This window comes from Pygoscelis adeliae, unplaced genomic scaffold (assembly GCF_000699105.1).
Source record: "Pygoscelis adeliae isolate BGI_AS28 unplaced genomic scaffold, ASM69910v1 Scaffold363, whole genome shotgun sequence".
Lineage (NCBI taxonomy): Eukaryota > Metazoa > Chordata > Aves > Sphenisciformes > Spheniscidae > Pygoscelis > Pygoscelis adeliae.
Window position 1 is genome coordinate 846,594 of NW_008824474.1, and position 13,821 is coordinate 860,414.

At 39.7% G+C, this 13,821-nt stretch overlaps 1 protein-coding gene across 3 annotated transcripts in view; it reads left to right on the plus strand.

Annotated features, from left to right (window-relative positions):
- Window positions 1-13,821, plus strand: part of BBX (bobby sox homolog (Drosophila)) — a 145,403-nt gene that overhangs the window by 100,157 nt on the left and 31,425 nt on the right. For 2 of the 3 annotated variants that reach the window (XM_009321371.1, XM_009321373.1), the window contains exons 7-10: window positions 1,108-1,188; window positions 3,469-3,549; window positions 8,779-8,859; window positions 12,165-12,245. In XM_009321371.1, the coding sequence (XP_009319646.1) occupies window positions 1,108-1,188; window positions 3,469-3,549; window positions 8,779-8,859; window positions 12,165-12,245 (324 nt within the window). The remainder of the gene's footprint in view (window positions 1-1,107; window positions 1,189-3,468; window positions 3,550-8,778; window positions 8,860-12,164; window positions 12,246-13,821) is intronic. The other variant, XM_009321372.1, reaches the window with a different exon arrangement.

Here is a 13,821-nt window from a genome sequence, read left to right on the forward strand (position 1 = left end):
GCAGTACAAACTGCATGTGCTGTAGGCCTGCTTATTCTGTGGTGCTTTGTGCTTACCGGCAACAGATGCAGTTGCTAGCTAAATCTCATGTGTGCATTCACTAATAAATGCTATTGACATACTGGTTTTGGTAATCAATAAGAGAAAAAACACATTAGCAGCAAAATATTTTAAATAAACTGAAATTTCATGAAAGAATTAAAATGGTTAGGGAGAAAACAATCCATCCTGTTATTTTCCTAAAATCCCACAAAGCTTCCTTCCTTTCTTCTGTTTCCTATAAGCCATGTTACGTACCTTATTTTATACTAACTACTTTATGCTTCTAGGATTTATGCATGTAAATCTTTTACACTCAAATGTGACATTTAATGAATGTATCGTATTTGGTACAATTCCTTTACAGAATGATGCTTGATTAACACATTTCTGGCTAATAAGAATAGTATGGCTAAGCTCAGTGTTAGTTCCAGTAAGGCTGTTGTTTTTGAACAGTCATATCTTTGTATTTTGATTTCAGAAGTTACGACTCTTACTTGCACTGTTTCTCATAAGCACCCCTAAATGGATGTTTAGGTATATTATTTGAGCAATTTTAGGCTTAACTACCTATTTTCATGCTGTCAGGTGATTGGGGATTATTTTTCTAATAAGTACTTGTGTCACTTAGCAACCCTCAGTGTCTTCAAAAAAATTTTTTTTAGCTTCTAAGTAGTTTCCGTATTCAGAATGGTAGTACAAATTACAGATATAGCAGTGTTGATAGCATCACCAATATGAGGTAGTTGTGTATGTAGCCCAATATCCTCAGTTTAGTATTCTGTTGCATAAAAGTCTCTTGCAAAGTTTGGAATTATAAAAGGAAAAAAAATCCCTGGTATTTTTGTGGTCTTTCTGAGGTGATTTTCAAGTGTATTAAAATGGGTGCTAAACTATGTTTTCACCTATAAATTTGATTTAACCTGTCCAGGACTGTGAAACATGAGATTGCCCATCTTCTCTTAAACACTGTTTCTTGTTACTGCTGCCTGGTATTTTGTTTTGCTCACTGTTCTTAGTGCGAAAGAAGCACCTTTGAGGTCTTACTCTGCACACTCCTTGTTTCAGGTTTCCTCAAGTACCTGCCAATCTGATGCAACTAATTCTACAGAAACCTGTCAGAAGTCGTCATTGTTTCAGTTCGCAGAGGTGAGTTTCTTTAAAAAGGGTTGTATTCCCCAGCGTTTTCCTTTTAAGAAGCATCTGATGTTCAGCTGAAAGAGAAATCAAAAACCTTTAACTAAAACTCATGCTTTTATTTGTTCCTTCTTTTTGGTTTTATGGTACTGGATCACGTATCAGGTAGATAGATCAGACTCGAAGTGCAGCAGAGTGTGTTTAGGAGCATGGTGGAAGCTCTGGTGCAATAATGGAGCTGTGGTTTAAGCAGTAATTTAGAGATGTCACTCCTGCACTTAGTTTTAAACTAGAGTCTTACTAACTAAAGTTTTAACATGTATATTTGGATGTTACATTATGTCCTTTATCTATTGTGGCTGCTTTAGTCGTTGACTCCATCAAAAATAACTAGTTCTGGAATTTCCAAAATTTTCTTCTATAACCACCAAATAGCTCTATGCAACTATGCTTTAGTTTAGCAATGTACAACATTTTTGTCAACATATTTCCAGTTATGGCTAGAAGTGCAACTGTGGTGTTTTGGTTTGGGGATTTTTTGGTTGGTTGTTTTTTTTTAAGTATACACCATTTTATCCAAGTTTTAATGGATTTCACTGACATAACTAACACAACAAGAATGAGGTTGCAAAGAATCCTGGTCCTCTGCAAGCCTCACTTGCTTGTTTATATCTTTCCAACTTTTGAAATGATCATAATCAAGTGACATATAAATATTTAGCTGTATAAATATTGATTGTACAGGATGCTGGGTGGTGTTTGAGTCAGTGCATATGGAAAGAAATTGTGTCATAGCAGGGCCTTTTTATTACCTGTTTTCACATCAGCCGTGAATCTGACTCCCATGTGTTTAATACTCATTGTTGCATGCACCTTCATACTCCTCCCTAAATGTCATCACTTACGGAGCAGATACATTGCAATACTAACACACAGAAAATGTGATATTTTTTTTTTTGTTTGTTTGGTTTGGGTTTTGTTTGTTTTAACATCAACCCACAAGACCTTGAGTTGCAACTTACGATCTGAGGCTTTCAAAATGTATTATAAATAAAGCACTGATCCTTTATTTCTGATTAAGGGTAATGGCCACAGTGAAGTACATAACCTGTAATTAGGCTCTTAAACAACCTGATGGCTTTTCTTGTTAGGAAGAGGAAATGCCTGGTGTGCCAGCAATGAAAAGCAGTACTTAGAAGCTTCTTAAAATTGGTTAATTCCAGTGTCACTTACGATACTTCTATGGTAATAATTCATCATCCATCTTCCAGCATTTCTAAGATGCTTTTGCATACTTATGCTTTTGCATACTGTCAGTTGAGCAATGTCATACTTCGTATAGTTCCTCTTGATAACGGTCTGTTTCTTGAATTTCAGTCTTTCAAAAGAGTAAGACAAATACCGGCTCAGTTAATTGTTTCAGTTCATTTTACAGTGCCCAAGCAGGAAAGTGCCAGAGCCATGTGGTAGTTGGCAGGAATTGTGTTGTGGGCTGCAAGATAAGCTCTTGCTAAGGGCTTGTGACCCCTGGCTTTTCCTTACCCCTCAAAGAACAGTTTCAGTAGGTGCCAGGAAACAAGCTCATCTGCTCTGCTAAAACATGCGGTTTAGAAGTAGCTCACTGATGATCAGTAATTAGAAATGCATATTAGCTAGTCTGTCTTTTTAAGGATGTTAAACAGCCTGTAGTGAGGCTGCACCTAACCAGTGCATGGTAGGTATGTGTGTCAATGGCAAAAAAAATCAGTACTTGTACCAAGGCCTAACATTAATCAGAGGTGTCATTTGCAAAAAAAATAATTGTCACAAGTTTAACAGTATAAAATGCAGTTACCTTAGTGTCTGGGATAGATCTGGTATCTCGAAGTACCTGCATGCATTGTGTCCCTGTCCACACTTACCTTCCTTGCTAAGTAGCAATTTGTGCTCTATCAGCACCACCGTTCTGCAGTCTCAGGTCTTTCACTGAACTGTGAAATACAATATAGTTGCTAACCCTTTTTTGAAATCAGCGGGCAAATAAAAGCTCTTCAGGAAACTCTTAGACTGTTATATTGATCCTAGGAAATATTTTCCTTGTGAAAAATAATTCAAGATGACCATTTCACAGATCACCCACTTATGTGTCTCCTGGAAAGCAGATACTGTTCTTTGTACAGGTGTGCTGGGCTTCGTTTGCATGCTCTCAGGTACCAGGAGTCTTTCTGTATGAGGATTGGAAATTTAGCCCGTTGAAGTTTGATACTGAAACTGAAGAGTTAGGTAATACAAACGTAATTGTTTTCCTGACAGATCTCCTCAAGCACATCACAGCCTGGAGTCCCGGGAGCTGTAAAACAAACCGAGGAATCTGCATTGTTTCAGTTTGCTGAGGTATAATGGCTGAAATATGGTGGGGGAGGATGGGAGGAAGCAAGGAACCAGTAAGAGTTGTCACTGAATGGCGAAGCACACTGTCTTGTAAGGGATTCCCATCAGTAGATGTTTATCTTCATGACAGCATTGTGTTAAGAAAATCGTGGAGGGAATAACCAGTGATTGGACGAGATGTTGGCCAGTTCTACCAGCTGTAGCATACACAAAAGGTACTGGGCTTGTGAACATTACCTGGCCTTCCACACCAAAGGACCACTGCAGACATATTTTCCAAATGGCCTTTTAATTTACATCTAGGAAAACAACAAATAAGACATTCTGAAATGACACTATGCACTGCCTATGGAACAGGCTGCAGCAGTGTGAAATGGCAACTCCCCTAGAGGCAGGAATCCTTTGAAAAATAACCTTGCCGGTCAAAGGAAGCTTATCCCAACAGCTACAAGAATATGTAACAGCATCGTTAGGTGGTGACTTATAAAGCCTATAAATTACCCATAAGTATGTAAACTATCCTTCTTCCTCCATGTAGTGAAGATTTGGAGTTCTTTAAAGATTGCTTTTAAGAATTTCTTCTCCTATGTGTTTAATGTGCCTCTATGAATTGACTTTCCACACATGCTGCTCTTGCCCGTTTGGGGGAGTCTGGTACTGCTTGCAGAATCAGTTTGCTAAAGGTATATTCAGGGTGTGTGAAAAGACTGGGATTAGAGCTGGTATTATTGTGGAGGAGCATAATGGGATGAAAGGATACCCTCTTTGTTATTCCGTGTGCTTACAGAGGTTTGACTACATACAACATGCTTCCTTCTGTTAAATGTTAAGCTAATTGTGTACTGTGCGTTTTTAGCTTGGCTAGGATGGGCCTTGTGTTTCTTAGGAGGCCCAATTAAGAAAAAACAATTTACTGATTCAGGTGCCATAAAATACCTGACTACAAACACCCCTATAAAAGATACAATAGAGTTAATATCTCTAATCATGAAGATGTTTTCATATGTGCCACCTTTTTTTGAAGTTACAAGTTAATTTGGCAAGTTCTTTTCAGAAAATTAGTGGAATTGAGCAGGATGAAGCCATGTAGTGACGCCAACCTTTTAAACCAAGTAAAAGATATAAGCTGGAAAACATTTCTTGTCAATTTTATTGCAAAATATTGCACGAGTGAATCTGCTAACTTAGTTTCAAAAATCTTAGCCATCTTACATTTTAATTAAACAGCAATTTCGGATATCTGCAGAGTTGAACAGGGTATGAATTGCCTTTAGTACAGCATTTTCAAATTGTCATGTAAAACCTGACTTAGCCATACTTTCAAAATTTCACAGAACCTAAAATCATTTCCTCTCCTAATTGAACAAACAACAAAATGACAAACCTGAAAATTGTTATACGGATGTGACAGTGCATTGAGTTGCATACTACTACACTGAGCCAGCTCATTTGGCACATTGGAGTGCATGTATGAATCATCAAAGGTTAGGCAGAAGAGGTGCTTAGAAAGTTAATTAGAAACTGGAAAGGACAGCTTTAAAGTCAGGGTTAATCTCTTTTTTCTTGTAAAAATATTAAAATGTGTGTGCAGTCTGGAGGGGGTTGTATTTTTTTGGTTGTTTTTTCAGTGTCTGGAAATAAGGGACAGAAATCTGGAAAAGCAAAAAACAAAACAAAAAGAAAACAAAAAAATACCTTGTTGGCCATGGTTATTTCTCCTGTGTTATACTGTTGTGAAATCTTAATGGCAGTGACTAACATCATGTTTTATCCATAGCAATAGAGAAAAGGCATTTTTTTAAGATCACAGCCTGATTTCATTTCGGTTGTTCCAGGGAAAGTATTGAGCATGCTACAGAACCTCTTTAAGCTTTCTCCCCCCGCTATTAAAGCTGCTTGTGCTATTTCAAATACAAAGGCTTTCATTTGCACAGGATGTCTTTGTCAGGTTTGGCAAAAACCCTGTTCCTTACTGTGCCACTTCTTACTGGGTCCTGTCTATATGAACGCATTACTGCATTTAGTAAGCTAAATTATGATAAGCAATTTGCAGTAGGCTGCTGTCAGCAATGTGCAGTGCTACAAAAGAAAAGAGAGAGGGAGAGAAAGTAGTTATTTAGCCAGTAGCCAAGTAGACCTGTGAAGAAATGCGGAGTGTGCTGTGGTCTGATGTGCCTGGAGACTTTTGGCAGGCGTCCCAGCTCAGTTTTGGTTCTGGCTGGGTGTTCTTCATATGTTCCCTTTCTCTTCGCCGCCTTTGCAGCAGGGTGAGTAAGAGTGCCTCTTTGTGAAGACAGCAATCGCATTGAGTAGACTTGTCATTTAAAATGGACACCTTTACCCCAGGAGTACAAGTCCCCTGTCACTCAGAAACAGCTTGTTATATGTAGACATAGCATGGGATTCTTTCTTCTTTACAGCCTCAGTTAGCCTTTCATCTGTTTGTCTGTCCCAAGTGCTATAGTCTTCAATTAAAGCTATTGAGGATATGGCTAATGAGGCCAGCCCAGTGACTTGCCACAACAGATAATGAAAGTCCTGGGAGTAAGACTTCGTTGGGTCCTGCGGGCGTGCAGGCAAGTGCCTTGGAGGTCTTTGAAGATGATGTGATGTCATCATAAGAGTTTTTTGAAATTTGGAGTGTTGCCAAGTCATGCTCTTGGCTTTCTCATTCCACTGTGATCTTGGAAATACTTGGCCCTACCTTTGTCCTTCTCATTTGTACCTTTACGGAAAGCCATTATATAGGCCAGTGATTTCTGAGCAGTGAGCTGTGTTCCTTAGCATGGTGGCTGTTTGCAAGCTGTCTGCTCACATGGGCTGGTTGCTGTCATCCTCCTTGTCATGTGAGGGAAGCAGAGCAGATGGGACCCCTTGCTCTCTTGGTCTTACTGGATGCGTGTTTGGCAAATGCGAACAGATGGTGATGACTGCTTTATAGAGAAGAAACACAAGTACCTCTTAGATTTACTTAGCTAAACTCTTATCTGTTATTAAACAAAGAAAATGCTTCCTGAGAGTGGAAGCAATAAAATTGCTAGTTCACCCATCTTAAAAACAAAGTTAAGCCAAAAACCACAAACTCTTCACTTTCAGCTGCTTTTCTGAAGTTTTTCTCTAGGTGATTTAATCAAAAAAACAATTGCATGCAGCATGCAACAAGGTGGAATTTTCTTTGCTAGTCCAGCAGATTACTATCACTTAAGAAAAATGCATGCTTGAGGATGATTTTGTCACTGCTGCATTCTCACTTACTCACTTTGACTGGGCTTGCGGGCAGCCCTTTCTCTTTATTTCTGTGCTGAACAGAACGTTTGAATGTAAAACTCTTGGTCAAAATGCCTTGAATTTGGGAATGCGAGAGTTAGTATTTTCTCTTCCAGCCTTCCCTTAGGTAAAGCTGTAATCTTCCCAGGTAAAGCTGTTACGTAAAATAGACTAATATATTTGCTGTTTGCCTATATACTGAAATTATTAAATATCTGTGTTGAAGTGAAATGCCTATTCTAGGAGGGAAATGAAAAAGTGGTACCATGGCACATGCTTCTTGTGCAAACTAGAATGTAATATAGTAGCTAAAATGCTGACCTGCACTGTAATAAAATATAATAACTTGATCCTAATGATCCCCAAGTTAAACCTCTACATAAGAAGGGGCTATTTGTGGTTGTAGTACTGCAGGGTCTGATTATTCTAATTAAAACTGGAAGATGGTGTTGAGACAGGGAATAAGATCTGTAATCTCACTGAGAGCTGATTGATCAGCCATCCTCTTACTTCTGATGTTTGGCCAGCAACTTCGGCAGAATGAGTTCTAAGTTTGGCTCTTGCAGTTTGATTTCTTGACTATGAAGAGAATTTTTTTGCTGAAGTGAAATGTTGGCTTCCCCTCTTGCTATTAGTACTATAAGGATCTCGCATTTTGTTAGGAGCACCCATTCTATTGTCAAAACGAAATTCTTTACTCTTTCCTCACATTGTGCATCAGGAGGCAAGATATGCCTGCATGTTCTCAGGTTATAGTTCGCTGTGTGGGTGTTCTTCTGTCCCTTTTCTGCCATTCATATTGCACTGAAAAAATCATTAAGGGCTGAGAATTTATTACGGTAGAAAGATAAAAAGTTGAGGCCCTCTTCCTGCAAAGTGCAGTGTACAAGATCACTTACTCCAGTGGGGTCCTGAGCAGGTTCACTGAGCTGTCTCAAAGCAAAACTAGGATTTTGAATTATTTTAGTTTAATGCTAAAAATTATTATTAATGCACATTCAAGTATTATTCACCATATTTTAAATAGCTTGCAGTAAATGGATGTTCTGGATTGGGGGGGGTGTAATGAATCTCCTTGACAATTGAAAAGTAAACTCTTCAAATAATCTAGTTCAAAATAAAGACATTAAATATAAAGAGAAAGGCTAAGCTGATAATTTTTGCATCTGAAAGATCATGGCCATAAGCATGATTTTTGTGATGAGGCAGATGCCACGGAAACACTGGTGGTCTTGCCCCTAATCTTAGGGCTTTTCAGGGCTTCCAGGTCAAATACTACCATGTAACGCCATGCCAAAAAAGATCAAATATGAGAAATAATGATTAATTCTTGCGTTGGTGAACTCATAATGCTGCACTTGGAAACAGGTCAGAAAAAATTTGGCTGCAAAAGCAATTCCCTGAAGTGCAGTGGTTGTTATTTACTCAGCGCTGGTGCTGGCACACCAACATGTATTTAGAAGGCTAGATTTGATCTCCAAACGTAAGGTCTTCATTCTTTTTTTCTAACTAAAGAAAGAGACACAAGCAGTGCCTGTGAGGACAAACGGTCCTCTTCTGTATCTAACCAAATACCGCTCAGGCTTTCCGGGAGAATTTTATTTAACCTTGACCACCACATTTCATGCTTTTAAGCAACAGGTATGTCTTACTTAGTCACATAAAACACATGTAAAACACATGGTATAATAGAATATTAGCTGTGGACAATACAAACGTAGAAGAGAATCCATGAGCCTAATCTAAGGAAGAAATTCTGTATTTGCTTGTATCCTGCTGACTTCTAAATGCCTGTTAAGTGTTTCTTGGATGGGATAGCCTGTCTGAAGTAGGGCCTTCTGCCAGAAAGATCTAAAAGTAACTGATTTAACTAACTCCTTAATTTTTTCATTCTTTTTCTCCCTTTCTTTCTGTCTTTCCTGTGTGCCACTGAAATATTTTCTCCTCTGTTCGTTTAAAACCTAGATCTCATCAAATACTTCTCAGTTGTCAAGTCCTGAGCCAGTAAAGCACTGTGGGAAGTCGGCACTCTTCCAGTTGGCAGAGGTAAAGTTATACCCATTAGCGTCACAATGGGAAGATGTGTGTATCTTTCCCCAAAAAAGTATGAATTGTGTAAGGTTTGCTCTAGTATCAAATTTGGTATTTCCAGAAGCCTAAATTAGTAAATAATAGAATAGCAATAGAATTAGGCAGTGGCAATGGCCCCAGGGACCTAGCTTTTCTTTATATACTTGTTAATGTGCATAGTTTCTTGGAGACTGCACAGAAAAAGTTACACTTCTTTTTAGAAAAATTGCCCTTGTAACTATAATAAAAACAATGCTCAGGGCAATAGCAAAGACGAGACAACAGCATTTTTCTTAATGAGGAGCTGAATACCAGGATTCAAAAAGTAAAGCTTTGGTATAAGGACTGGAAGGTGCATTGCTGAACGGGGACCAAGAATAAGAAGAGAAAAGTAGACTTTTGAGATCATCAGGAACCTGTATGAAGAGTTGGAAGTTGAAGCAGTCTAAGTTCTGAAATTGGCAGCTGTCAGCAGTAATCAAGAATACTAGGTCAGGTTTCCCAACAGTCCTAGAAATTCTCTGACAGTCTTAAATATAACCTTGTAGAGGTCTCCCATTTGATATGTATGAATCACTCAAAAACCTTTGAGGCTTGGTGTGCAAATATTACACTTCTTGATGATCGAAAAATGAAGATACGTGCTGCATTCCAGGTAAATAAGGGAAGATGCTAGCACCTTATGTGTACACTTTTTTCCCTTTTTTTCTTTTTTTTCAAAATCACTTCCTATTTCAGTGAGGAAAATGGTTCTCCGGATCCCATCTAGTGGCATCCAGCAATATATTCTTGCTGGTGAAGGTAATTCCTCTCAGGGAAAATGTGGAAGCACTGAAATAAAAGTATTTCATGCCTTGTTCCGTGGATAGTAATGCTACTATCTGACTTTATAGGAACTTATGTGAGTGGAAGAAAATGGGCCTTACTGTACAGCCAGTCCCTGGCAGTAGTAGAGTTTGTGGGTGTGTGCTATGTTGTCAGCAGTGCCTATGCAAGGGTGATTACTCCTAACTGTGATCAGTGATCCATAAGGGCATTTGACTGTTGCGGCCCTGGGACAGCAGAAAGGCTGATAATATTTAGTCAGGGACACCAGAAGTTTTTTGAGGTGTCCTCGTACAGGACAGCAGCAGGCTTTGAGTAGTGCTGTTCTGGAGTAAGGCTGTTGCTGAGTGCAGCCTGACTTTTGGAAGTCAGCATTAAAATTGTGATGTGACTGTAAAGCTTGTGAAGCCCTAATATGGGGGAAGGACAGGTGCTTGTCCACTGGAGTGCAGAGTTTGTACTGCAGTTGGTGGGAAAAGTGAAGCTAAGTCTGGCAGCATGACATTTGCGTTTTGGACAGGTTTCCGTGATCTAGCTCTCAGTGATTGCTCAGATGGATTCCTACAAGCCTAATTTAATACACAAAATGAATGTTAAAGGCTCTGATTCAAACTGAGAAAAGCATGGCAGATGTGCTAAGCACGTCCTCCTTGTTTCTAGCTCTTGTAGGACATTAGTGCTATTGATTTCCTCCCCCGCCCAGTTTTGGAGATCTCTAATGTTGGATTGTAATTGAATAAATAAAATGAGAGATCAGCTTCAGTTTTCAGATAGCAGTTCAGGACCTGGTTTGGAGCATCCCAAATAAACTGTGTTCATTATCACCTCAAGGGTGTCTTAGGTTTGCAAGTTCATTTGGCAGACATCTGTGCCATGCCACTGTAACTCCAAACCACGGATGCTGTGCACTGGAGGGGACTCGACTGCTGTCTGCATGCTGCTGGCATGGCAGGGGTCTGGCGCGTGGGAGCAGCACACCACACTGCTCTGCTCCTCCTTCATCTCTCTGCTATGTGGATTAACCAATTTTATCTTTTCCACACACCCCTACCCCCCTTCCCTATGCCTTCCTTTTTGATATTTCACAGTATTTCACAGATGGTGATAAAATAAAATGCAGAAGTGGGTTAAATTATTTTCTGAAAAATTCTGAGAATTTCAAAGTTTCTAAAAATGGTTGGAGCAGCCACTCTGCAGTCTGGAGCCTGGGAGGCCATTGCTGATCATATCTGCTGAGTCTCTTCCTGTGCCTAAATGCATGCTTTGTCTTTAGCCTTCAGTGTGGAGGCATGAGAGTGAAGGGAGGCAGTGGTGGGGGTGCTCGTCACCTCCACAAGGCAAGGAGGCCACTTCTGCCACAGAGTGCCAACAGCGCTAACAACGCTTGGCTGTAAGTGGCGTTTGGAGACTTGATCTGTAATAGAGCTTGGGAGATGCTGTGAAGAGCTGCACCTTCCAGGAGACATAGAGATACAGCATTGTTAAACTTTTTTTTTATTTATTTCCTTTACGGCAATGATGGGTTGATTTCTGCAAAATCGACTTTCTGGACCTGTGTTGGTTGACAGCAATGAAAACTGAGTTTGGAGGGATAGGGGGAGCTAAAAGGTTGTAAACATTTTAGTTCCCCAGCTCCTAGAACTCCCCCTCTTTCTAAGGAAGCAAGTATAAGAAACCTGGAAGCCTGATCAGAGATTACGGGATATGTCCTTAAAAATAGAACATTTTCTTCATACTGATGGCCAATTCTGAGACTGATCCTTTTAATTTGTTTAGAAAAAGATAATTTCTTTGCACCTAGCTCAAAACTGATACAAAACACTCTAAAGTATTGAAGAGGATCACGACCTGTTACAGGAAAAAGATTCTGGAGAATAATCAGCTACCTGCTTGCCAGACAGCCTCCCGTACTCTTGAGGAGTAGTAAAGGTTACCAAAGGCTTGAAGGCTCCTACTTCACTTTGGTTTCATAACATCTCTTTTATGAGTCCTATAGGACACTAACAGGCTGTGCCATAGCCTGACAGGAGTAACCTTCTTAAGCTATGACAATGAAATGATTTTGCAATCAAATGTCCAACTAAGCCTGTAAAAACATCACCAGCTGGGTTGCATGCTGGTGTAGATTGCTGCTTATCCACTGGCGTCTGTTTATGTGTGAGAGAGCATGTGCTCCAGTTCATCCTGCTCCTCAAAGGGAGTTCTGACAAGAAGATCCCCAAATCTGGAAATAGCTTTTAGTGTCCAGTGGTATTACCCACCGTAGCAATGGTGGAGCAGGGTTTTATTTATAACAGCATGCACAGGTCTGCACTTCTTTTTCAGTATGTAATCTTATGAATGAATTTTTGGAAGAGGGAGGAAATAATCCATTCAAAAGCTGTGTGGTAAACATAAAAGAATTGTGCTAGTAAAATAATGTTTTTCTTTTTTCTCCCCCTCTGTTTTTTCTTTAGATTTCTTCAAGTACATCCCATTCAGGTTCTTCTGATTTAACAAAACAGTGTGGAACATCAGCATTATTCCAGCTGGCAGAGGTAATATTAAAATACTGGTGACTAATTACCACAGGCACAGTGGGGCGGAGAAGTTAATGATGTTGATTACCGAAGTCTGGAAGGCAGAACAGTGCTACAGTCATAATTATACTGTTGCTTATGGAAGCATAAATTATTGTGGCCTGGGTGCCACAAGTCAAGACTTCCCCAGACTAGCCATCTCCTTGGAGGTTTCTAAGAGTCTGTGTTGTAGCTGAGAAGAAGTACCAGTCCCTGGTGGCAAAGGGACTTTCCAATCGCCACTGAAATTGTTTCAATTCCTTGTTTTAGGGTTTGGGGTTTTGACTGTTTGGTTTGGCCGGGGATGCGCAAGGAGTTGAGAAAGAGGGCTGGATTAGTCTGTTACTCAGACTGGGGCATTGCCATTGCAAATACCTGTTAAAGGTCATTAGTAGCTTTCATTTATTTTTGCTTTTCATGCCTACCATTTTTTGAAGTGGGGAATAAACAGGTCAATAACTTATATAGAAACTCTGCTATGATACTCTCAGCAGATCCTCCTTCTGGGAACAGTTAAAACTAATGGCCTCTTATTGAAATGTTGTATTTCTTCTCTTTCTAAGCTTTTTTTTTAAGCTTTCCCAATCTTAAGGACTGTGAATTGCAAGTTTATTTGGAGCTCACAAAACGGAAGTTGCTTTTTTGTAGCCACATCTGTAGCCCTTTGTACTATTGGGTACTGCAGAAGCAGCAAAGGTATAAAGAAAAAAAAACAATCCATTGGCAAGGGGTGTGTGTGTTTAATTGACAAAATATTATTACTGTCCAATGAGTTGCATTTTAACGACTGATCTTTAGCTTTTGAAAATCACAGGCTGAGTTTACATCACAGTGCAGTAAAAAAGTCACAAAAGTACCTTGGTACCAAGAACCACCTCAGCATAATTGTGGGGTTCTCCTCTGCGTAATTTAACCTGCTTCCGAATAGACACTGTGCTGCCCAAGCTCCGGTGTTTCCAGTGTTCAGCCTAGCTTGACCTGAGCCAGATCAGGAGTTTCTACTCCCTGTAGCAAGAACTTTGGAAGCTTACCACAAAGCATTCGATCATTGGTGTTATGTTCGTACATATATTGGTGTAAGAGATATTTTTAGTTTGCAAGGAAAAAAAATGCCTTGCTGATTTGAGAAATCTAAAATTGACCTAAAGAGAATCGAGTGATCTGGAGGGTACATCCATATTGACATGGCCCGTGGGCTGAGCTGCGGGATAGGGAAACTCCTGATGTCTGGTTCAAAGCAAGCCTCTTCCATCTGGTTTTGCTCCAGGTGGCTGTTTGGTTGACATTTGTTTTAAAAACAAAATAGCACTGGGAATTCAGCTTGTGGGCTTTGAGAGGGAGAGTAAGAATAAGACCGCATGTCTTCCAAGGGCAACTGCTTGGTGCTGTGAAAGACTACCCTCTGTAGCAGTGTCACTGTAGCTTACAGGTGATCCAAAACCGAGAGGATCTCCCAAGTCAGTGCTAGGAACATGGCAGTTTGAGGACCTCATTACAGCTCTTTTTTTTTTTTTTTTTTTTTTTTACATTTTTCTTTTCTTGCAACACTCTCAGG